The sequence below is a fragment of the Pseudoliparis swirei genome, chromosome 11 (assembly GCF_029220125.1).
Source record: "Pseudoliparis swirei isolate HS2019 ecotype Mariana Trench chromosome 11, NWPU_hadal_v1, whole genome shotgun sequence".
NCBI classification, from domain to species: Eukaryota; Metazoa; Chordata; class Actinopteri; order Perciformes; family Liparidae; genus Pseudoliparis; species Pseudoliparis swirei.
Window position 1 is genome coordinate 19,766,148 of NC_079398.1, and position 23,885 is coordinate 19,790,032.

Consider the following 23,885-nt stretch of genomic DNA (forward strand, 5'->3'; position numbering starts at 1 on the left):
TTATTATTTATTTTTTTATTTGCTGACCAAACAACAATATTTATTTCCATTGACGTATATAGTTTTTATTAAAAAATCATGGTGCAGTAACTAATATCGGCCACATGGTGGCATCAGAGCACGGCGGCGTTTACGGCTGCAGCGGCGCGAACTGCAAGCGCATCACATCTGTCACTGACAGCCACGACGCATTGGTTCAAATTCCGTGAAGTTTGACCAGTCTCTTTACACTTTTCACGAGGAGATTAAACTACCTTGGATTTATGGAAGAGATATCTGCTTTTCAGGTGACCGGCTCTTCCTTGAACACCCCTCCCTCCCAAAAACATGCCATTAGTCGGTGTTGCATTGTCTTAAAACATCCTCTTGAGGTGTAATAATTGTGGCTCCAAATCAGGGGCACTGCAGTGAAGGTGACCCGCTTTCAAGATGCAGTGAGGAAGAGGAGAAAGAAAAGGGGGCACCTCACGATCAGAGAGAGAGATAGAGAGAGAGAGGGGGGGGGGGAGCGAGAGAGAGAGAGTCCCACAGTGTTTTCTCGGCAGAAGAGTCTGGCTGCTTCAGAGGAGACACAGACCCGCGTACGTCCCGGATTGCCTGGTGCAGGTAGGTAAGGTCATGCCCCTTATTACAGACAGTTTATACTGAATATGTCTTCTCAGGCTGCCCTGTTAATTAAGCTTCGCCCTTTAATTGGGATGCACGCGCATAGGTGACGATGTTGAAAATGCCGAGGACGTGGGGGGGCGTCAGCTGTCTGACAGGGATGGATAGTCTTCAGGTGGAGGCGCATCCACAGCGTCCTTGTGAGATGCGTTCAGGGGTAAAAGTTGAGGAAACAGTCGCAGGTTAAAAATGAATCAAGGATGCAGGAGCTGTCCGTGGTGCTGGAAGTCAACACCCGTAGAGTTACTTTCTCCCTGTCAGATCCATCACTTAGTGGCCTTCAAGAGTCTCATGTATGATCACTGCTGATTGCAAATGTTTTAGGTTGCACACTGTAGATCAACGCATACTTTAATGCAACAGCACTCCAATAACTTTGCTTTTTTTTCATGTTTTTTCATGTAATTTGTATGTATGTAACCTTTAGATTTGTATGTATGTAACCTTTAGATCCCCACGTGGTGTAATAGGTCCTCAATAATTGGGATAGAAGAGGAGGGAGGTGTTGTGACTTTATGTTTAGATTTATTTGTGTGTGTGTGTGTGTGTGGCATATGAATAGATTATTTTTTAAATCTGAATTAATTAGACTTTGTGTTTAACCTTGTTGCAAGTGTCAGGGGATAGGAATAAAACGAAGGAGAGACAAAAAGCTTTTCAAATTACTTGTTTTGTCTGGCAGTCTGAAACACAAAGATAGTCAGTTTACTGTCGTATTTATAATAAAGAAAAGCATTAAATGTGTTTGAAGGCTAATAGACAGGATGTAGTTCCACGTGTGACGGACGGCGTGCTCCACTTCTCTCTCTCAGGTGGACGATCTGAAGAGTTCATTTCATCCCGACGTGGATTGATGGACCTCCGTGATGCTCAGGTGGACGTGATTCTACACCCAGCAGCTGTGGCACAATGTCGAATATGATTTACCTGACGGCCATCGGCATCTTACTGCTCGAGGCGCTCCCGCCGTCTCGAGGCAAGTACGAGAGGTCGGCGGTGCCCAACTCCGCCTCCCGCCTGGTGGCGAGGATGGACGGGGACATTATAATCGGGGCGCTCTTCTCCGTTCACCACCAACCGTCGGCCGACGAGGTGGCGGAGAGGAAATGCGGAGCGGTCCGCGAGCAGTACGGCATCCAGAGGGTGGAGGCCATGTTCCACGCCTTGGACCGGATTAACTCGGACCCCAACCTGCTGCCCAACATCACCCTGGGCTGCGAGATCCGGGACTCCTGCTGGCATTCGTCGGTGGCCCTGGAGCAGAGCATCGAGTTCATCCGGGACTCCCTCATCAGCATCCGGGACGACAAGGACGGCTCCAGGTGGTGCATCGAGGGCGTTCCCTCCAGTCAGCCGCCGCCGACCAAGAAGTCCATCGCGGGGGTCATCGGGCCCGGCTCCAGCTCGGTCGCCATTCAAGTCCAGAACCTCCTGCAGCTGTTCAACATCCCGCAGATCGCCTTCTCGGCGACCAGCATCGACCTCAGCGACAAGACGCTGTTCAAGTACTTCCTCAGGGTGGTGCCCTCGGACACGCTGCAGGCCCGGGCCCTGCTGGACATCGTCAAGCGGTACAACTGGACCTACGTGTCCGCGGTGCACACGGAGGGTAAGTCACCTTTGATTACCTTCGCATTGAAAATGCGGAAGGTAATGTTTTGTTTGATCGCTGTTTATTTGTATGCGTGCGTGCGTGTTATTCGCATAAGTCAAAAAGGATTAAACCGAATTGCATGAAATTCGATGGGATGATTGGTTATTATTCGGGGACCATTTGATTAGATTTTGGGATCGATCGGGTCAAAGGTTAAGGTCAATGTCACGAAAAGGTCCAAATCTTCTTTTTACCATAGCGCGGTCAATTTATATCCAATTGGCATGCAACTAATGCCAACATGTTCATAATTCAATGCCCAATCTTGTGATATGTGAAGGTATGCGCTCTACCGAGTGCCCGTTCTAGTTTTGGTATGTGGCTCTTAAAGTCGGGCGACTCATAAAGGGCAGATTTTTTTTTAAAGACAAGAAAGAATCCTATAACTTTAAGTCTGTTTCAAGCTCCAGAAACACAGGCGTCCCACATCTCCCATGATGCAACGCTGGAGCCACTTTGTCCCTCATGGTTTTGACATGATGCAATTGTTTTTTACATCACTAACACCCCATTGACGAATAGACTGAACTTCAGGTGTACAGTCGCTGGCCCTTTAAATGAGCTGATTTAACTTTCTCATGATTAATTTAGCAGAAAACACCTTTTGGCGATGTAAAGATGAGGTGTAGTAATGTCTCCGTCTCCCTCCGTGTTACATGTAGAGCTGCTCCTGCTTTTAGTGCATGAATGAAGTCTTTTTGGTTAAATCCGTGATCTGATTGGTTGCGTGCGTGACATTTGTTGACGTGACGTTTTAACAGCAGGTGGCTGCAGGAAGTTCGTGTGGCTCATCTACATGATATTTGCATGAATAGAGGTTCAATTATATAGAGGATGAAAGAGAAAATGGTGTTCCCTGAGCTCTTTTGTTTTCGACTCAGGTCTTTTATTATGCATCAAAGTCCACGGAGACCAATTGTATTCAGACTTTTCTTTTCTCTTCATCCTCAGTTTGACTTTGTTGCTCCTGGTATCAGCAGCCGCAGCTTAAAAACAAATCATCCATTATTTAATTTCCCGATGAACAGTTTGAGTAATTTTTTCATGCAAAGCAGACACAAATTCTCTTTCTTTAGGATCTTAAATGTCGGAAATTGCAGAAATGTAAAGCTTTTACCTTGTGATGGAAATGTGTTTGTGTATTTTCTGACATGAATACATTAAAAATGATAAGGACATAATTACTATAGTTCCATCCCTAGTTGCAACATGCATATGATTTTCTAGTTTGTTCTTAATTATCAGTTGTGGGGGGGGGGATCTTTCCACACAACGTTGCTTCCCCCCCCCCCCCCAGTGTTGAGCAAGAACACAATGTGAGACGCTTAAGAGCTGAAAACAATCCAAGTGAAACCTGCCAAACCCTTTCTTTACTCACCATGATCAAGATCCCTGTGAGCGTTTGGCAACACATTTAATTGATAAATGAGGACAGAATTCAGCCCAAATACTGAAGCTTCTGTAAATCACTTCTTGAGCTTCATTATTGATGATGAAGAGCGCTCCCCCTCATCCTCAGACGTTGCTGTTGAGGTCACTTTAAACACGGTTTGTTCTAGTTGAGCTGCTCCGGGGACACGACGGACCACTTGAGACCTAAAGAATGAGACGTGTTGGTCCTCCACTTGTTTCGGTAAAAAAAAAACAAGAAGAGGAAACCTATCGATTCTCTCCTGAATGATGATGTCAGGGGGTCGTTAGACCTGTTTTAGGGGAGCTTTGAATTTGGCATTTTTGGTCAACATTTTTTGTGTGGATGTCATTAAATTAAACTTGTTTCTCATATGGACACATTATTTATAACTCTAACATGCTACATATGTGCATTATAATATATATTATAATTATATTGTTTTACTATTGAATGGCATATTTGACATTTAACTAGTTCATCTTTATCTCAGTGATATTGTCTACATGAGCATAAAATATCATCAATGACCCTGAAATTCTGTCTCCAACAATGGATATCTGGCCCCCCCCCCCAAAAAAATTGCGAAAAAATAAACATAATCAGACATACCGCTCCCCTTGGGGCTTAGCCCCGCCCCTTTCTTTGAATCCTACAAACGGCCCTGGATGATGTCCTCCCCCAGGTAACTACGGCGAGAGCGGGATGGAGGTGTTCAAGGAGCTGGCCTCGCAGGACAGCATCTGCGTCGCCCACTCCGACAAGATCTACAGCAACGCCGGCGAGCGCAACTTCGACCGGCTGCTGAGGAAGCTGCGCGAGCGCCTGCCCAAAGCCCGCGTGGTCGTCTGCTTCTGCGAGGGCATGACGGTCCGAGGGCTGCTCATGGCCATGAGGCGGCTCGGCGTGGCCGGAGAGTTCGTCCTCATTGGCAGGTTGGTTTTCGCCGTTCTTTCCCTCCACGGGAGTTCCTGATTGGTCCATTTCTTAGGGGATGAAGATCTTTCTTTAAAAAAAAAAAAACCTACACAATGTATTTTAAGAACATTTTAATGGGAAACTCATCCAACACAATTATCATTTAGAGAATTAAACAGAAACAGCAATGATGAAGACCCTAGGGTCAATGATGAAGACCATAGGATCAATGATGAAGACCATATAGGGTCAATGATGAAGACCCTAGGGTCAATGATGAAGACCAATCAGTCTAAAAAAAACCTAACCCGTGGTCTCTCCGGTCGGCTCCGTGCAGCATTGAGGGACGATGCCGCTACGATGTGTGCAGTACCACGATCCATCCACCAGATGGAGACACGGAATGCGTAATGGCTGGTATCTCCGGGAACATAGCAGTCGCCGTTAGCCGCGTTGATACGCTGATTTATTTGTTCTTCTTCGGCCGCTGGTCCGGTGTCCGAGCTTTCATCCCGATATCGCTTGTGCAGCTAGCGTGACGTGGAACGATCGTTAACGATGCCACCGCGATGCGTGCATGCACTGCTTGTCTCTTTGCTGCGGTTTATTTGCGAGGTGTCGGAATTACAAATTGTTTTTGTAAACAATGTTTTGTGCGTGGACGTTTTCTTCTTGCGAGCGCTCGGCGGGAGGCCGACGGGAAACAGAGCCAGAGGTTTCTGCAGGACTCAGTGGGAGGCTCGTCAGTGAGCTTCAAACACAACGCCGTTGTACTGTCCTCCTTTTTGTCAGACGCAGACGACTCGTTGTACGATCTGTTTGCGGCAAACATATTTCATAATATTTGACTTCAAAGGAGAGAAGAGGGATGTGGCTTTATTTATTTTGAGTGAAATTGTAACGCAGCAGCAGCTGTGGTACGACAAATATGAAGAGCGTGAATGAAAATATAAATAAACCAATACGCAGGCCAAAAAGGATCATGAGTTATCAGCTTGTAACTCAAGTTGCTGATAGTTGTGAGAGTTGATTTTATTGTTGCTCTAAACTTTTCTATGTATGTCACTGGTTTTTGAAAATCCATGTGAAACCAACATCGTTTAGATTTCTCACCAACATCTATCTGCCTGTGATCCTTTAGTTTCAAGATTACATCATCATCGTACAGATAGAAGGGTTCACTGAAATGTACCAACAATAACATTTACTGCTGTTCTAAATATATGTTTTATAAGCCTCATAGACTCTTCCAACCATCTCGATGAGAACATAATTGATTCCATGCTTGATAAAAAAAATGGTGGTGGAAGAAACCAGAACAATGGCATCCATTCGAGCTTGTTTTGAACATATATATATATATATATATATATATATATATATGTATATATATGCATATATATATATGCATATATGCATATATATATGTATATATATGGATATGTATATATATGTGTGTATATATATGTATATATATGCATAAATATATATATGTATATATATATATATATATATATGTGTATGAATCGCAAATTTAACATGCAGTGATAGTTCGAAGTGATTTACAAAATGACGCCATAATCCTATGAGGACAAATCCGGATGCCATTAAATATTTCCCGCCGCTCAGGAAGGCGTGGTACACACAAAGTTCACATATGTAAACCGAAATATTCTTTTCTCCTTCTGGGAGGAGAGTTCCTCTGAAAGCCGGAGATGCTTCGAGTCGGGCTCCGTGATGAATAATGCATCCCCCCCCCCCTCTCCCTGTCAGATCACAGGCAGGATGGGCTAATATGGGACAGCACCTCCAGCATGAGCTGGGGAACGGAGAGCAGCGGACATCAAAGCTCGTATCGGTACTAACAGCAGACGCCCCCCCCCTCATTCGTGTCTACATTAATCACGAAAGGCTGATGAGAGGAAGTCAGAAAAAAGAAGAAGAGAAAAAGCAATGTTCTCTTCACAAATGATGAAATGTGCTTGTGGAAAAAAGAGAGTTCAAACCCTTCCTCTTGAATCTGCTCTGCTCTTTAAAGTCTGGTGTGAGTTGCTTTGTGTTCTGGGTCAAGGAGACTTCACTGAAACAGTCTTTTTTTGGAGCGACGCAGGAAGTGGACGGCGCCCGAGGAGCTGGTCGTCAGCCGCCTCGTCTTCTCTTCTCGCCGTGTGCTCTCACACCAACAGATCCCCACACATCTCCATCAACAGACAACTCATTTCATCCCCTCCCCCTTCCCCAGTGAAACGACTTCAAAGAATAGATCAGTTTTACGATCCCGCGGCTCACTCCCGATCGGTTTCTCTTTCAACATAAATCGTCGTCCTTTCTTCATTTGACAAAATGCAATTCATACTTTCCCCATAATTTCTCCTGACTGAGACGTACGCAGGTGCGTTGACGTCACGGGCCGTAGGCTTCTGGCAGTCAGGGTGTTGGGCTGCAGGGAGTGTGATGCTGAGAAGCAGATGGCCAGGTACCGCTCATACGGCCACACCGGACCGCCATTGTCAGTTTATTCATCGCGTGCCAACCCGAGCCAAACGTGCTGTTGGCTTCACGAGTTCCTTTTGCCAAATATGGTGGTTTTTTTGGAGCCTGGAAACTGATATTTTGTGCAGTATTCCTCATCTTAGAGGCATTCTGTTATGAATACAAAGATGTGTTGTTTTGCCTCAAATATGTGTGTGTGTGTGTTTGAAAAAAAACAGCTTTTGAGATAACTCTGCTGGCTTGGTGCCAGCATGATCAGTATTCTCACACACTCACTGTGACGATGCTTTCTGTGCCCATCAGTGTGGCATCATTGTGTTTACATTTATTTATTATTCGTCAGTGTGTTGGCAGGAGTTGTTTTTTCGGGCCCAATCATACTTGAAATACGATGCTGTTCAGTTCAGTTTTCAAACATCACGCATTTCATCCAGAAACACTTGAGATGCGTCTCGCAACTCAAATGAAGGGAGTTTTTTGGGGGGATGATGTCAAACATCGCATTTATCTCATACGCCGGATCTTTTGTGAACGGTTTAAATGCAGAAATGACAAAAGTATGAATACAAACTAAGACTGTGGGACAGAAAAGAATCACCCCACAGTGTCTTGGGCAGATTGAGCCGCTTTACACTGAGCTGAGAGTTCTCACCGGACTTGTGACGTGTCTGTGGAGTGGGGAGACGCTTTGATTTTTCCTTGGCGAGTGAGCAGCGAGGAGGCCGATAGGGAAACGAGGTCAGAGGGTCGTTAGCGAGGCCGCGTGCAGCTTCAAACACAAACACTGTCACGACTCCTGGAGTTTCACCGGCTTCATGAAACCACTGTTTTCCGTTTTTTTTGTCAGATACAAAAAAAACTTTTCTTCAATTTTTCTTTGGAAATTTGCCTGAAGATTTCAGAAAATCTGACTTCAAATGAAATGGATGCAACTCTGTTCATCTTGTTGTTCAGCGGTCGCCGGGCAAAGCTGGAGCGAGTGCAAATATGAAAGAGCAGAAATATGAATATCAACAAACAGATGTTTAGGATGGCAAACATGTTAACGAGGTTAACAGTGAGGATTATTAGGGTTTAGCCTCTCTGAACCCCAAACATCAAACCTTTCAGAAACTGTTATTCTTGACAATTACGCATTTTTATACAATCTTATTTCATATAACAGGTTTTAAAAATCCATGTGAAACCAAAAATCTTACACACCTCTCGGACAATATTAACCTCAATCCTTCATTTGCAAGACCCGTTTGTGCCTCATTTGAGTCACAGAGCCCAGTGACCTCTAAAAAAAACCAAAGGTCATTATCCACATATTCATATTTACTGAGGGAGTTTTCCAGAAGCCTCAAACCATCTAGATCAGAATATGTTGAGTTGGTTAATAGAAAAAAGGATTATTTATTGATTCCGGGATGGTGGAAACAAACAACAACAACTACATTTTGTAATAAAAAAAAGTTACTGTAAATGAAAAGATAAATTAAGTTAGGAAGTAACTAAGTTAAGTAAGTCAAGTTTATTTCTATTTGCCTTATCACAGACAGTCTTACAAAGCTCAGTACAGTAGTCAATTGTGGGACGAATAAAGGAATATCATATCAATTAAAAAAATTGGGCAATAACAGAAATAACTGAATAATAGAAAGTAAAAGCATTCTAAAAAATGACAGGTAATATAATAAGACTTAAAATGTTGGTCCACATCATAACGCAAAGGACTCACAGGACATCACTTCCTAACGTGATGGTTTTGAAAAATCTTTTGAAAGTAAATTCCTTCAGAAGATATGCCGCGAACGACCTTCCGGATTCCTCTGAGGTCATCCGTTTCTTCTCTCCGGAAAAGTTTATCCCTGTGACTCGAATAGATAGATAGATAGATATATACTTTATTAATCCCCAAGGGGTAATTTGTCGTAGCAGTAGCAGCACCAATAAACCAAACACACATGAATAAAAAAATAAAAAATATATATAAAAACAGGGATGAAAGATATAGAAGCATACAAAGCAAAATATAAAATAAAATATATATGTATATATACAACATATATGCATACACAATACACAATACTAATGACAATTAAACTAAATATAAAAACACCAAATATAGACAGTGTGCAAAATGCAAAGTGTGTGTACGTGTGTAGTGTAAATAAATGTGGCACAGACGGGATTATTTCAGGCGTGTTTCTCTCCCCGCAGCGACGGCTGGGCCGACCGGGTGGAGGTGGTGGAGGGATACGAACGCGAGGCCGTGGGCGGCATCACCGTGAAGCTGCAGTCCGACGAGGTCTCCTCCTTCGACGACTACTTCCCGAAGCTCAAGCTCAGCTCCAACACCCGCAACCCGTGGTTCCCCGAGTTCTGGCAGTACCGCTTCCAGTGCCGCATCCCGGGCCACCCGCTGGAGAACCTGAACTATGCACGGAACTGCTCAGGTAGATATGCAAACAACCCGTCAGCCGTGATGTTTTCCTGCCTTGTCTCTGTTTTTTTCACGCCGGCGTGTCTTTTTCAACTGTAGTGACGTGTGCAAAGCCCGGTGGACGAAGCCAAAAGGCCCCATAAACCGGGACACGTTCTCAAATTATGAATTAGACTGCCAGGGGGGGAGATTTCTCTCAAAGTCGAACCAATAACGCATATTTTTTTGTGTTCATATTGTTCATTTCTGTGACACTGGGCTTCACAGAGGATGATGATCTAGGTAAATTGATTAATTTTCTTTTTACGAAGGAACAAAATTATTGCATCGGCTTAAGTATTTGGTTTCCTCGAAACAATGCTCAACAAGCATGTTTCCAACACATATTTTTGCATACTGCTCTGACATGTCTTTGTCAGAGCAGTATGTCCTTACTTTTAATTTATATATACATATATAGATATATTTACGTTTTCAATCTCAATGTACCCGGCTGATGCTGTTCAAGTGTTTCTAAAAACCTTCTTTAAAATTCATCATATTGATAAAAACGTAAATATAAAATGATGCATGCGGCAAAAAAAACAATTTTTTTAAAAATTCCTTTTCAGTTGACAGCTCTCGAGGTCCTTCAAGAGAATTTGATTTTGTCATTGCATCTCACTTCCTGCCGTTTTAATCATGTGTTCCTTTGCAGCGTTTGCACAATATTATACAATAATTTAACCTCTTCTTTATTATGCGCATACCTCAAGCTCGCATTCATTCCCACACAGCGTCATTCTCCGATAGAAGTTATTAGAATACTTATTTGTGCCTCGTAAGTGGAGATAGAGTTATTGCTTGCTGCCCTGTATACTTCTGTTTTTTATTTTCTTATTGATTTTCTCATTGATTTCTTTGGCGTAGAACTCCAGGACGGTGAGTGAATCCCTCTAAATGAAATCATAAATGCTCCTCACTTTGGCAACACATATACGTAGAGGTTGACTGATATTAAGCTTTAATCACATGACGTGATCATTCAGTTTATACTCATTCATCTCTAAACTATTAATCTCAGTAAACCTCTAATATATGAAGCTATTGGGATGTTTGAATGAGTTTTTTCTCTTACGAACCACTCCCAACATACAAAACAGCCCAATAACATTTGAGTTAGATAACTGGCTGATCCGGCTTGAGTTGCATGGAGCCACAGAACTAGTATATACATATATTCTAACAGGCAACACTTATTTTAAAGCATTTTATTGCAGTTTTATTCACATTTAGACAGAGGGGCCGACTAGAACTGCCTGCATGCTGACACCGTGACATCGTGGGCATCATGACCGAAGCTCACGCCGCCGAGGAGCCCTTAAACTAGGTCATCAGCAGCAGTTCCCATTGGACGCTCACCCAGCTGCTACCCGGCTGACTTGAGTCGGCACAGGGGCTCCTTTTCCCAGCAGTCACTCGATTAAAAAAAAAAACACTCGGGAAACCTGACGGCGTGTCACACAGCTACATGTTGGTGTGTGTGTCTCTCACAACGACACTTTATGGAACTAGAAATGAGGATATCTCTGCCAAGCCGGAGCAAACTTTAAACACAATATTATGATATGTAGTAGAACATCTTTAGTTAAAATGTTTTTTTGGACAACTTTATAGTCCACACGTTTTGACCATCGGGCAGTTTGTCAAACACATTCACGCGCACACTCTAAAACTCTGTTTACTTGTATTACTTAGAAGAAAAGGAAAATAGTATACGTATAATTTAAGAAAAACACATCAAGATATTTAAGCCTCAACTCAAGAGAACAATTAAATACATCAAAAATTATAATAGCAATAAATTATAGTCCTTAAAAAAAACTTCCAGAAATAGTTTTTTTTCAAATTCTGCAAACAAACGTAACTTAACAACAATGTGTTGTCTCCTATTATTTCAAATGAATATAAAATACATTGTAGAAGAGCTAATAAAAGGTCATTACAGTTTTTTTCAATTACTAAACGACAGTGGGCACAACTGGAGTCACATGTGCAAAACTCTAACCACCCAGTTCACATCACCTGCAAACTCATTCAAAACTTAACACCACAACCCTCCCTGAGGTAACACACACTGTCACTCAGAGCACACTGAGAGTAAAAACACTTGCATCAAACACCAATACAGAAAATACTAACTTTTCATCTTTACAGTTTGAACAATTTCAGTGACTTCAAACAAAGTCATTGTAAGGGTTACAGGTACTGGAACCCAAAAGCACAACAAACACAGGAATGCAGGAGGAGGCAGTTTACTGTATGTTTCAGGCAGGGTCAAAACCAGGTAGTCAGTCCAACAGGGCAACAAATCCAAAAAAGGGGCAGGCAAAATCTTGAGTCAGGTTAACAGGCAAACAGGGTCGTAACAGGCAGGTCAGGAATAAACTCTAATAACACTGGAAGGTTTGGCGGTGACACACAAGACAATCTGGCAGAGGACAAGTGGAAGTGAGGGAGCTAAATAGTGAGGGACTAATGAGGGGATGGGCTGCAGGTGAGAAGGGCGTGAGGACCAGGTGAAGGAAATGAGGGACTAACGAGGGAGTGATCAGAGGCAGGTGAGAAGGGCGTGAGGACCAGGTGAAGGGAATGAGGGACTAACGAGGTGAGGATGACAAGATCTGGAATGACAGGAGAGTTAATTAAACGTGTAAACAGGATGAATTTAACTAGGAAGGTGGGGAATTCGTGACAGTAATATGTTCTTCAAAGAAAAGAGTGACATTCTTTCACATGATTTATTAAATTTTTTAGAACATAACAATTCTTTAAGGTAAATGAAAATTTGCAGTTTGCTTCAATAGTCTGTAGTAATTTACGGAATTACAGTAATGAGAAAAAAAAGGTAGAAACTAAAAGTACATACTGTAATTCGAACAAATAATTGAGGGGCTAATCCTGCCTCTCTCTAGCATCAGGCCACATGTTGTCATCAACATCACATCTCATGTTCTCTCTTGCCATGCACCTGGGGAAGAACCTTCTGGAGGGCCTTATCCATCCCTGGCAGTCCTCTGGACTCGTGTCCTCACATCCGGCACGCATGGCTTCCAAAAGAGACATTTGGTCATGTGGGTGGTGACCAAACACTTTTGTTGCACCCTCAACCCTGCCTCTCTCAATGAGAGACCATGGTTCACGACATGCTCTATAAGTGTAGCCCTTATTTCATCTGAAATAACAGCTCTTTGTCTTCCTCCACGCATCCCCCTCTCCCTGCCACCCTTCTCCCTCCACGAACCCGTCTTCCTTGTTCCATTTCCAAAATGAGTCTTTCTGAGCTCTCCCTATATATACTGTAATATATATATATATATATATCTATATATATATATATAGATATATGTGTGTGTGTGTGTTCACTAACAAGTCTAAAACAAGACACCTGCTTAGCCTTTCAGCTGAAATTGCAATCAGCAGTGTTTGAAAGGCACAATGCTGAAATGTATTCTGTTTTGAATGTGTGGTTCACAGTTTTGACAGCAGTGTGTTAGCATTTGAACAAAGTGCTGTGAATCCACAGTGTTGTGCAAACGAAAAAAACTGTAATATACCCGCTATGAAGACGGCTGAATCTTCCTCATGTAGTTCCAGTCACTTATATTTAAGTATTCATGCATTATCATTAAAACATATTAAACCGTAGTCACAATGAACACCTAATCTTATATATTCCCTTGTAGGGTGAATTCAAGTCACCAGCTGTATTAAGAGATTATGTTATCAGTATTTACATCACACTCTGCTCACTTTTCATTAAATATGAACCGGGGAGTTTGGGATTCAGGGGACAGAGAAGCTAACAAGAGCATCACTTCATTCATAGTCTGGTTATAGCATAGAGATTTGAAAATGTGCTTCACCAGCGTGAACCTTTTGTAAAAAATGTGGATTACACTAAATTATACGAGGGTTCGACTGCAATTATTTAGAAGAAAGACAGATTTAAGAAGTCGTTGCCTTATATATAAAGGGATGATTTGACAAGACTTTCCTGCGCTCTGGCAAAAGATGGCGGAAAAGGTAAAAAAGAAAGAAAAGCACCTGTTCCTCTGTTTCACCAAAACATATTGAGTGCATGATGCAGCTCTTTGAATTAACACTAAGTTGACTACCAGCCCGCTCACTCTGCTTCCAGCTTGCTTTACACTGAACTGATAGGGTGTGTTTGAACTTCACACACTGTTTGTGTCCTTCGCTCATCGAGTTGTTGTTGGTTTTTTTTATCTGAGGAGGAATAATAAGAACGACCGTTAAAAGTTTGGGGTCACACAGACAATTTCGTGTTTTCCATGAAAACTCACACTTTTATTTATCAAATGAATAGAAAATATAGTCAAGACATGAACAAGGTTATAAATAATGATTCTTATTTGAAATATTCATTTTGTTCTTCAAACTTGTAGCTCAAAGGAAGGCCAGTTTTATAGCTCCTCTCACCAGCGTAACTGTTTTCAGCTGCGCTCACATCAAAAGGTTTTTTAAGGGTTTTCTACCCCTCCGTTAGTCTTCTAAGGCGATAACACAATGTACCACTAGAACACTGGAGATGGGCCTCTATACACACATGTAGAGATTTCATTAACAACCAGAGAATAGTAATTTACCACATGAACTATGTATATAGTGTATTTATGATTCATTTAATGTTATATTCATTGAAAAATCAGTGCTTTTCTTCGAAAAAATAAGGACATTTCTAAGTGACCCCAAACTTTTGAACGGTTGTGTATATTTCAGACCAACTCCAATTGAAGCTCGACTCAGGAATGCGGCAAACGAATCGAGTCGCCATGGTAACAAGGTTTTCTTTGAAGACGTTTCTCTGAGGCTTTGCAGTTGTTTTAAAGCACGTCTCCCACTGAGCCGAAGAGTCGCGTATAGTTCGCCGCCTGCAGAGGAACGTGTCTGTGAGCACCCTATCACTCCTTTGTAATATGTGACACCACGCTACACACACCTGAACAGTAGGAACTAGCATAGCAGCGGCGAAGCTCCTCCCCCGCCCTGGACGACGAGTCCTTCACCGTGTGTCAATGTGTTGGGGGGCAGGTTACGAGAGTCTGGAGGACCACTACGTCCAGGACAGCAAGATGGGCTTCGTCATCAACGCCATCTACGCCATGGCCCACGGGCTGCACGACATGCACACCGTGCTCTGCCCGGGTCACGTGGGCCTCTGTGACGACATGAAGCCCGTCGACGGCAGCCACCTGCTGGACTTCCTTCTCAAGACGTCCTTCGCGGGCGTTTCCGGAGAGGACATATGGTTTGACGAGAACGGCGACTCGCCCGGGAGGTAAAACGCGCTTTCTTTACGTATACCTCCAGAAAATACTCAGTTGTGGAAGATTGGGCCAAAAATAAAATAAGAAATATATGTTATTCGTTACCTTAGACTGAGACATTTCTATTCATACAAACACAGCTGGTACTCTTCTCGTTTCTACAGAAGCCCAGAATGGACAAATCAAACACTGACTCTAGATATAGGGCCATTCACATTTTGTCACCGTAGTTCTGCGACACGCTTCATGTTACAGCGTAAGCCTACACACTGGCCCTTTAAGCTTTAAAGGGCCAGCGCACTTTTACTTTTTGTTCGTTAAACTTTAAATTACACAAAGTAAATGCAGAATAGCCCATCTCAGAATGGTTTAAATGTCACGAACATTTTGTTTCATTTAAATAATCAAACAACGTTCAGAATCAGAAAAGGAAATAAGCAATAAAAACATGTACATCTGTTATCTCTAGTAATAAGCTTTACTGAGATTTGAGTTGCTAGATGCTGATTTTTTCTATCTCCGTGGATGAAGACTTGAGGACTAATACACTCTGTAGAGTCTGTACTGTCTGAACGAAATGTTTTATTTTGCAAATGTTTTATTATGTAAATATTTTATTATTTGGTGTCAATTTATTTTGCAGTGTTTTCTTCGATTAAATCGTTAGCAAATTGGAATACTAAGATGTTTTCTTCTCTAAAATGACTAAAAAAATAAGTCAAATGTGAATATACATCCCAAAATGTATTAGACAGCATCCCAAATAACCTTTCAAGGGCAGATGATGCTGGAATGACTCCAGTTGACACCGAGAAAAAACATTGACTAAATAATTTGAAAGCTGGCTTCCAGTTCGTCAAATCAGGGAACGCTTGCATATGCAGAGTAATGTCCTTATTGTAATGAGAAAAGCAAACTGTCTGGCACCTCAGTGATACACACACTGCACTCCAAACAATAACCCTGTTTGTTTTTGAACACACGGAGCAATAGTTTCAGTCGCTATTTTTCAACGGCGAGCATCTGAAACGGCATCGTCGGGTGAGTCCGGTCGTGTTTTGAGAACCCAGTGGGGATTTTTTATTGCAATCCAGAGAGGAAGTTATGAAAGACATCCCAGCAGCTGGTGAAATGATACCCCAGAGACGAGTATTGATGAAGAGCCTGTCTGGCCTCCTGCTGATACGACGTGCTGTTTGTGTGCTTAAGTGGCCGTAAAACTGCCGTTGTTCCCCCTTAAAGAATCGATTCAGCGCCGGTGGAACCTTGTTAACTCTCGGCTTTTCGATCCGCCGTCAGGTACGAGATTATGAACTTCCAGCGCGTGGAGCCGAGTGTTTACGACTACATCAACATTGGCTCCTGGCACGAGGGTGTGCTCAGTCTGAACGACGACATGATGCAGATGAACCGCAGCGACATGGTGCGCTCCGTCTGCAGTGAGCCCTGCAACAGAGGAGAGATCAAGGTCAGCCTCAGTCTTTCAGTCTTTGGACTCACTGGTCTTTAAATATTCAGACTAAAATTCTCTTAGAGATTCTCTCATCTCATCAGTATTAAGCCATCCTTGAGAACGGATGCTGGGTTGCCAGGTTGTGAACAAACACACGGGCTGGTGTTCATCCTTTTTGGTTATAATGGCGTTAGAAATGTTCCGTGAATAACTAATAATCATTAAACACGTTCCCGGGTCATTAAGTGTTTTAATCATCAAGTCTACAGCTTTAAATATGAATGAGATGCAAATTAATGTTTGTTTGTTTTGTCCAGATCATCTGCAGCTCTTTCCTAGAAATAGAAACGGGTTAAATGATCTAATTGAGAGCAACTCAACAGTTATTATGAACCCTTCCAGATGTGTCCAGATGTGCACTTGTGAAAAGGTTTCTCACTTTTTCGTTGCCAAGGTGATCAGGAAGGGAGAAGTGAGCTGCTGCTGGATCTGCACCGCCTGCAAGGACAACGAGTTCGTCCAGGACGAGTTCACCTGCCAGGCCTGCGAGCTCGGCTGGTGGCCGGACGAGGAACTGCACGGTAGGACTCTCACTCCTCGCTCGCCATTTACCGACCGCTGGAAACTCTCACCTGCTCCGAGCGCCGGAGCCGGAACTGGTTTTCTTTTAGAGTTTGACATTTTGGAAAATATGCATATTTGTTTTTTTCTCCAAGAGTAAGATGAGATCATTGATACCGCCTTCATATCTGTTTGTTAAATACAAGGCAATAGCAAGCGGCTCGTTAGAATGGCTTAGTATTAAGACCCCCATAACATCTTATGCTTGTATGTTTAATTTGTACAATAACCGCAGTGCTAAAAACATAAATTTGTGGTTTTCTCATAGATTTTTCTCAAAATTCTTTTCTCCATTTTCTCTACAAATTAAACAAATGAGATTTGTTATGCTAAGCTAAGCTAATCAGATGGAGCTTAATATTTACAGATATGATCGTGGCTTCAATCTTCTCATCTATCGCCACTGAATCGAATAAACGTATTTTCCCAAAATGTCCAACTGTTGCTTTAAATCACAAATAAATTGTATTTCTCTGCTAAATCCATCCAAGACAAATAATAAGGTCACGTCAGTGGCCATGATGGATGCTTTCAGAGACGAGAGGAGATTCTTATCAGAAGCTCTGTAGAAAGTTAACTTCCTCTAACTTTACTCCCCTGCTGCTCACACCTGTACTCCGTACAGATTGTCCTGCAAAGATTTGTTCATAAACCTGTTCTGTCCTATTTTCTTTGCTTTCCCATGACACATGAGAGCCATTCATCATCTTCACCATCTTATCCGACAGCAGCCCTACTTCACTTACCACTCTTCTTCTGGCCCACTTTCCAAAAGCCTTCTGTGCTGTTCAAAGACGAGACACTTTCTTAATAGGATCATCTGCTTCCATGCTGTTTAATATATATATATATATATATATATATATATATATATACACTACCGTTCAAAAGTTTGGGGTCACTTAGAAATGTCTTTATTTTTCAAAGAAAAGCACTGTTTTTTTAATAAAGATAACATTAATCAAAAATACACACTATACATTGTTAATGTGGTAAATGACTATTCTGGGTGGAAACGTCTGGTTTCTAATGAAATATCTCCAGAGGTGTATAGAGGCCCATTTCCATCAACTATCACTCCAGTGTTCTAATGGTACATTGTGTTTGCTAATCGCCTTAGAAGACTAAAGTCTGATTAGAAAACCCTTGTGCAATTATGTTAGCACAGCTGAAAACAGTTATGCTGGTGATATAAGCTATACAACTGGCCTTCCTTTGAGTTTGAAGAACAAAATTAATACTTCAAATATTAATCATTATTTCTAACCTTGTCAATGTCTTGACTATATTTTCTATTCAATTTTCAATTCATTTGATAGATAAAAGTGAGTTTTCATGGAAGACACGAAATTGTCTGGATGACCCCAAACTTTTGAACGGTAGTGTATATCAAATTCTTTATCCAGGCATCCGACTGAAAAGATGTGCGCTATAATTTGAGAAAGCTGAGTTTGAACAGCTTAGAAATAAGTGTATCATAAAAGACATATCTATAAATTTATATCTTTTTTTTTTATACGACAAGACCTTTAGGTACCGACATAAACAATGAAATGTGGCGCTCAGGGATGACAACAATTATTCTTCAACCCCCAACCCTGCTGCCGCCCTCCAATAAATAAACAAAACACCATCAATTAGATATTGAAAAGTGTGTCCTGAAACGTGAAGCAGAAATGTGATCTTATTTTGGATTCGAGACGAACGCAGTGATTTACTTTGTCCTGCCGCATTGGCCCCGCCCTCTGCTGGCTGCAGCCCAGCCCGGCCACGGCTGAGTAGAAAGGGGGTTTATTTATAGTTGAGCTAAAAACCTACTTTGACACTTACTGTATTTTCTCCGGCTAAAATGCATCTGATTAATTTTTCATACGTTTTTTACTATGACGCCCATAAAAAAAAACCCGTAGAATCAGAAAATCTAACCACCAAGCTATGCTAGAGAGTTTAAAGTTTAATGAGCTGATTTTCGTGTATTTTGGCTGTGTGTATGACATCTTCACGTTGTTTTTTTTACCCTCTTCAGACTGCGAGCCAATCCCCATACGCTACCTGGAGTGGAGCAATCCAGAGTCCGTCATCCAGGTGGTTTTGTCCTGCCTGGGCATCCTGGTCACGTCTTTTGTCGCCTTCATCTTCGTCTTGTTCCGCGACACGCCCGTGGTCAAATCCTCCAGCCGCGAGCTCTGCTACATCATCCTCGCGGGGATCTTCCTGGGCTACCTGTGTCCTTTCACCCTCATCGCCCGGCCCACCGTGGTCTCCTGCTACCTCCAGAGGCTGCTCGTCGGACTCTCGGCCGCCATGTGCTACTCCGCCCTGGCCACCAAAACCAACCGCATCGCCCGCATTCTGGCGGGCAGCAAGAAGAAGATTTGCACCAGGAAGCCACGGTTCATGAGCGCTTGGGCTCAATTGGTCATCGCCTCCATCCTGATCAGCGCCCAGCTCTCCTTGGAGGTGACCCTCATCGTCATGGAGCCTCCCGAACCCATCAAATCCTACCCCAGCATCAAAGAGGTCTTCCTCATCTGCAACACCAGCAACGTGGGCATCGTGGCCCCTCTGGGCTACAACGGCCTGCTGATCATGAGCTGCACTTACTACGCCTTCAAGACCCGCAACGTCCCGGCGAATTTCAACGAGGCCAAGTACATCGCCTTCACCATGTACACCACGTGCATCATCTGGCTGGCGTTTGTGCCCATCTACTTCGGCAGCAACTACAAGATCATCACCACGTCGTTCTCCGTGAGCCTCAGCGTGACGGTGGCTTTGGGCTGCATGTTCACCCCGAAGGTGTACATCATCATCGCCAAACCCGAGCGGAACGTGCGCAGCGCGTTCATCACGTCGGACGCGGTGCGCATGCACGTCGGCGACGGCAAGATGGCCTACCGGGGCAACGGCCTGCTCGACATGTTCCGGAGGAAGAAGAAGCCTGGAAACGGCAGGTAGGTTCGTTAATTGAGTCTGAGTCGTGCTCCTGAGGAACCTCGGGGATGCGGGTGTTACTGCAATTCCCTCTCAAAGGGTCCCGGTGTCTTCCTGTATTTACATTCACAGGGACACCTGTGGTAAAGTGTGACGGATGTAGGTCAGTGCTCAATTCACACAGACATTTTAACCTTTGGACTGATGGTGTAAAGTAAAACAAGCATCTCTGTGTGCGACAGGAAGTGGGGTTACTGATACAGATTACGGGGTTACTGCAGGGCTCACCAAATATCATGCAAGACATTTTTTTAAACCTTTTTGTTATCACATATAATTAAATGCATTTCAGCCAAAGCATCAAAGAGAAAGAAATAGCAATATCATTTTTTTGGTGGTGTTTTCCAGTAATATATAGAAATATTTCCCAATGACATAACGGATGGATGAATTAGATGAAATATTATTTTATTTTTTATTTTACATTTATTTAACCAGGAAATGCCTCATTGAGATTAAAAATCTCCTTTACAAGAGTGTCCTGGCCAAGACAGCAGCAGTAGTACGTCACACAAAGTTTCAGATAATACAACATAAAACAGAGACAGACGATATAAAAAGACAAAAAAACAAAATCACAGCATGAATAAAACCAAAACTTTAGTCGCAGACTAAGACTCAAGTCAACACAACCCAGCTTACACAGGAGCATATACCTCCGTCATAGAAAACATTGACAACCAGATGAATTTCCCTCCAATTCTTTCAATCTATTTTTAAAAACACCTTATGAATAAGTTAATTAAAGTCATGAATATAATCAACACAATGTGCTTCCGAGCTTTTTACAACTTCTAAAACCGGCCGATACCCTGGAATATTACGCACAACACCATTCACATTTTTAACCACGAGATAATTCTTTCTGCCGTGAACCGAAATTGCTTTTTTTGTGTCTCCACTTTGTGTGGGTTCCCGGTGAAGTAACGGCCGTCTTTATTCTGTTCGTAGTTCTAATGGGAAGTCTGTGTCATGGTCTGAACCAGGTGCAAGACATCCTCCAAAAGGGGATCACACATGGCACAGACTGTCAGTGCATGTGAAGAGACAAGAAGCAGGTTCCAATCAGATGGCCGTCATCAAACCCAGAACCAGCTCCTACCAAAACAGAGCCCTGGACTTCTCAGACCTCAGCACTAAGACCTTGTACAATGTGACCGAGGAGGACGAGAGCGACCTGATCGGATACAATCCCCCCAGCACTCCCCCCATGATGCCGTACGGGCAAATCCCTGCCTGCGGCGGACTGATGAGAGCCGTGGAGGAGGTGGAGCTCTACGCGCCTCAGCGTCTTCGGCCCAATTGCATCATCCCCCAACGTGTCGCTGTGGACCGCCTGCGGGAGGAGGCGGTGAGGCTCAGTTGCCAGCGGTTACGACCCGTAGTGTGGTTAGCCAGCGGCCGAGGCGGGGCAGCAATGCGTATGCCGCCAGGCCCGCCTCATCCAGCAAGACCTGGACCCGTTCGAGCGCCCGTCCCCGGGGGAGGGGGAGGGATGGATGGGATGAGTTGGCCTTCTCGGCTACATCACAACAGTACATCTAGCGAGCCCACCGGAGGTCGGAGGAGAGGTCGGTCAGGGTCACGTTAAGCGTCGCAGGTCGGAGGGTTCTCTGGCTTTGATGCCTCCGTCCCCTTTCCGAGATTGCGCCGCTCCTCCAGCGAGCCCCTTTCCCAATTCACCGCTTTCCGAGTCGACGTACGCCGCCGCCATCCTCAGAGACTACAAGCAAAGCTCCTCAACTCTGTGAGGGTATTACCAGAACTGTACCTTCAAGTTTCTAATGATATGTGCTAAATGCTGATGTAGTATGAGAGACACGTCATTCTGAGGTCTGTCAGGTCATTTCTCACGCTATAATTGATAGCTGTTATATATGATAAGGGTGAAAGACAAGGCGCGGCATTTTAAAATGAGTTTAGATGTCGTCTACAATAGCGGAAGTTACATTATTACAAACGTATATGTACATGCTAACGTAAGCTTTTAGGATGCACAATAGATTTGTTCTTAGGAGACAAACAACCGCGATTATCTATGTATGTACACACTTTTAATATATATAGATTTATTAGAGGTAAATGTAGGTTACATAACAAGCAGATGAGTGATGATTTTAAGCAGGGTGACTTAAAGGTGAATATAAACGTTTAATGCAAAACAATCTTGGTCAACAGAAAAATGTGGAATATGTTTTGTGTAACACAGTTTGTGCTTTGTTAAGTTTCAAGGAATAGTTTGATATTTTGTAAAGTACACTTATTTGCTCTGTTGAAGAGAGTTAATTAATCTCAATTCCACTAAATCCGATGCTAGTTTACAGCTAGCAGCCGTTAGCTTAGCTTTGCATACAGACTGGAGAGAGGGAAACCGTTAGCCTAGCTCTGTCTAAAGGTGACCATTCCGAATCATGTTTACACTTTTCATACAGATTCAACCAACATATATTATCAGGCACATGTTCTGACCTTGAAACAGAGCGAGGCTAACTTGCTTCATATCGAGCGTACCGACGCGTGACGGGTATAAATCCTCTTTGCTAGCTTTAGGCAAGAAAGCATCTTAGTGCATTTCCTAAAATATGAAACTTTTGTGTGGAGCTCAGAAGAAAAAAACATGAGGTATAAAAGTCTACATGTTAACGCGATTTATTGTTAAAAAAAAAAAGAAGAAGAAAAAAGCAATTGTCTGTGAGTTTTTGATTGATAGGCTACAGTACTGCCGGGCTCGTGCACTGACTGTGTCACGAATGTAGCAGAGGACAAATTCAAGTGCCACACTCCCAGTAAGAATTGTTCTTTCTTTTTGTACATTTATCTCATTCCTATGATCTTGAAATGCAAGTTAACTGTTTCAAATTTGTATCTTTTATAAGTAGACGTCTGGGTTCATAATTGTATAGATTTCTGCATAAGATAAACTAGAACGGGCACTCGGTAGAGCGCATACCTTCGCATATCACAAGATTGGGCATTGAATTATGAACATTTCGGCATTAGTTGCATACCAATTGGATAAAAATTGACCGTGCTATGGTAAAAAGAAGATTTTGACCGTTCCATGACCTTGACCTTTGACCCGATTGATCCCAAAATCTAATCAAATGGTCCCCGGATAATAACCAATCATCCCACTAAATGTCATGCGATTCAAGAAGATGTTGACCTTTTCATGACATTGACCTTGACCTTTGACCCGATCGATCAAATCAACCAATCATCCCACCAAATTTCATGCGATTCGGTTTAATACTTTTTGTGTTATGCGAGTAACACGCATACAAATAAATGAATAAATAAATAAATACACGGCGATCAAAACATAACCTTCCGCATTTTCAATGCGAAGGTAATGAACGGTATCATATGGCAAAAAACGGTATCATATGTTTTGTGAATGTATGAATTTTGTGGATCATATTTTGATATTCAGGTGATATCTATAATCATGTCAATATTAGAAATAATTCATTAGCTGTGTATGATTATATTGTGTGATCTATTTCCTAAATATTACTGTAAGACCCTATTCAATCTATATAATGTGGTGAAGTGCTACTGTAACCATTAGTGATATTTGGAACAAGCTTTCTGCAGCCTGATATATATATATACACAGTATAAATGAAGTATGCCTTTTTAAACAAATATTTTAAAAGGACACTTGTTTGACTGGGGGTGAATTAAATATTTTGTATGCTTTCGTCTCCTGTGTTTTATGGTGAAACGTAAGCTGGCTCTGCGGTCTCGGCCGTGACTGTTTTGACTCAAAGGTCAAAATTTATGGCTTCGGTTTGAAGAATTTCAATAAGCAATCGTAAAAAAAGGAACGGCTAGGGTTGAGACATAAAACACTAAAGGCTGTAAGCGTATGCGGACCTAGTTTTGCGATGGTTTAGGAAATAGGTTATTTCAAC

General features: G+C 42.6%; 1 protein-coding gene across 1 annotated transcript; it reads left to right on the forward strand.

Moving 5' to 3' along the window:
- The first annotated feature begins 1,575 nt into the window (after nucleotides 1-1,575).
- Nucleotides 1,576-21,719, forward strand: grm1b (glutamate receptor, metabotropic 1b). The gene is made up of 11 exons (XM_056426788.1): nucleotides 1,576-2,275; nucleotides 4,417-4,666; nucleotides 9,348-9,583; nucleotides 9,838-9,852; nucleotides 10,480-10,491; nucleotides 14,665-14,911; nucleotides 16,200-16,368; nucleotides 16,808-16,934; nucleotides 19,001-19,928; nucleotides 20,920-21,357; nucleotides 21,569-21,719. The coding sequence occupies exons 1-11, from the start codon at nucleotides 1,576-1,578 to the stop codon at nucleotides 21,717-21,719; spliced, it is 3,273 nt and encodes a 1,090-aa protein (XP_056282763.1).
- Nucleotides 21,720-23,885: the final 2,166 nt, after the last annotated feature.

Coding starts and splice junctions, on each gene's coding strand:
- grm1b (XM_056426788.1), top strand. CDS start 1,576: ATGTCGAATATGATTTACCTGACGGCCATCGGCATCTTACTGCTCGAG. Junction 2,276..4,416: donor GTCCGCGGTGCACACGGAGG/GTAAGTCACCTT, acceptor GTCCTCCCCCAG/GTAACTACGGCGAGAGCGGG. Junction 16,935..19,000: donor GCCGGACGAGGAACTGCACG/GTAGGACTCTCA, acceptor TACCCTCTTCAG/ACTGCGAGCCAATCCCCATA.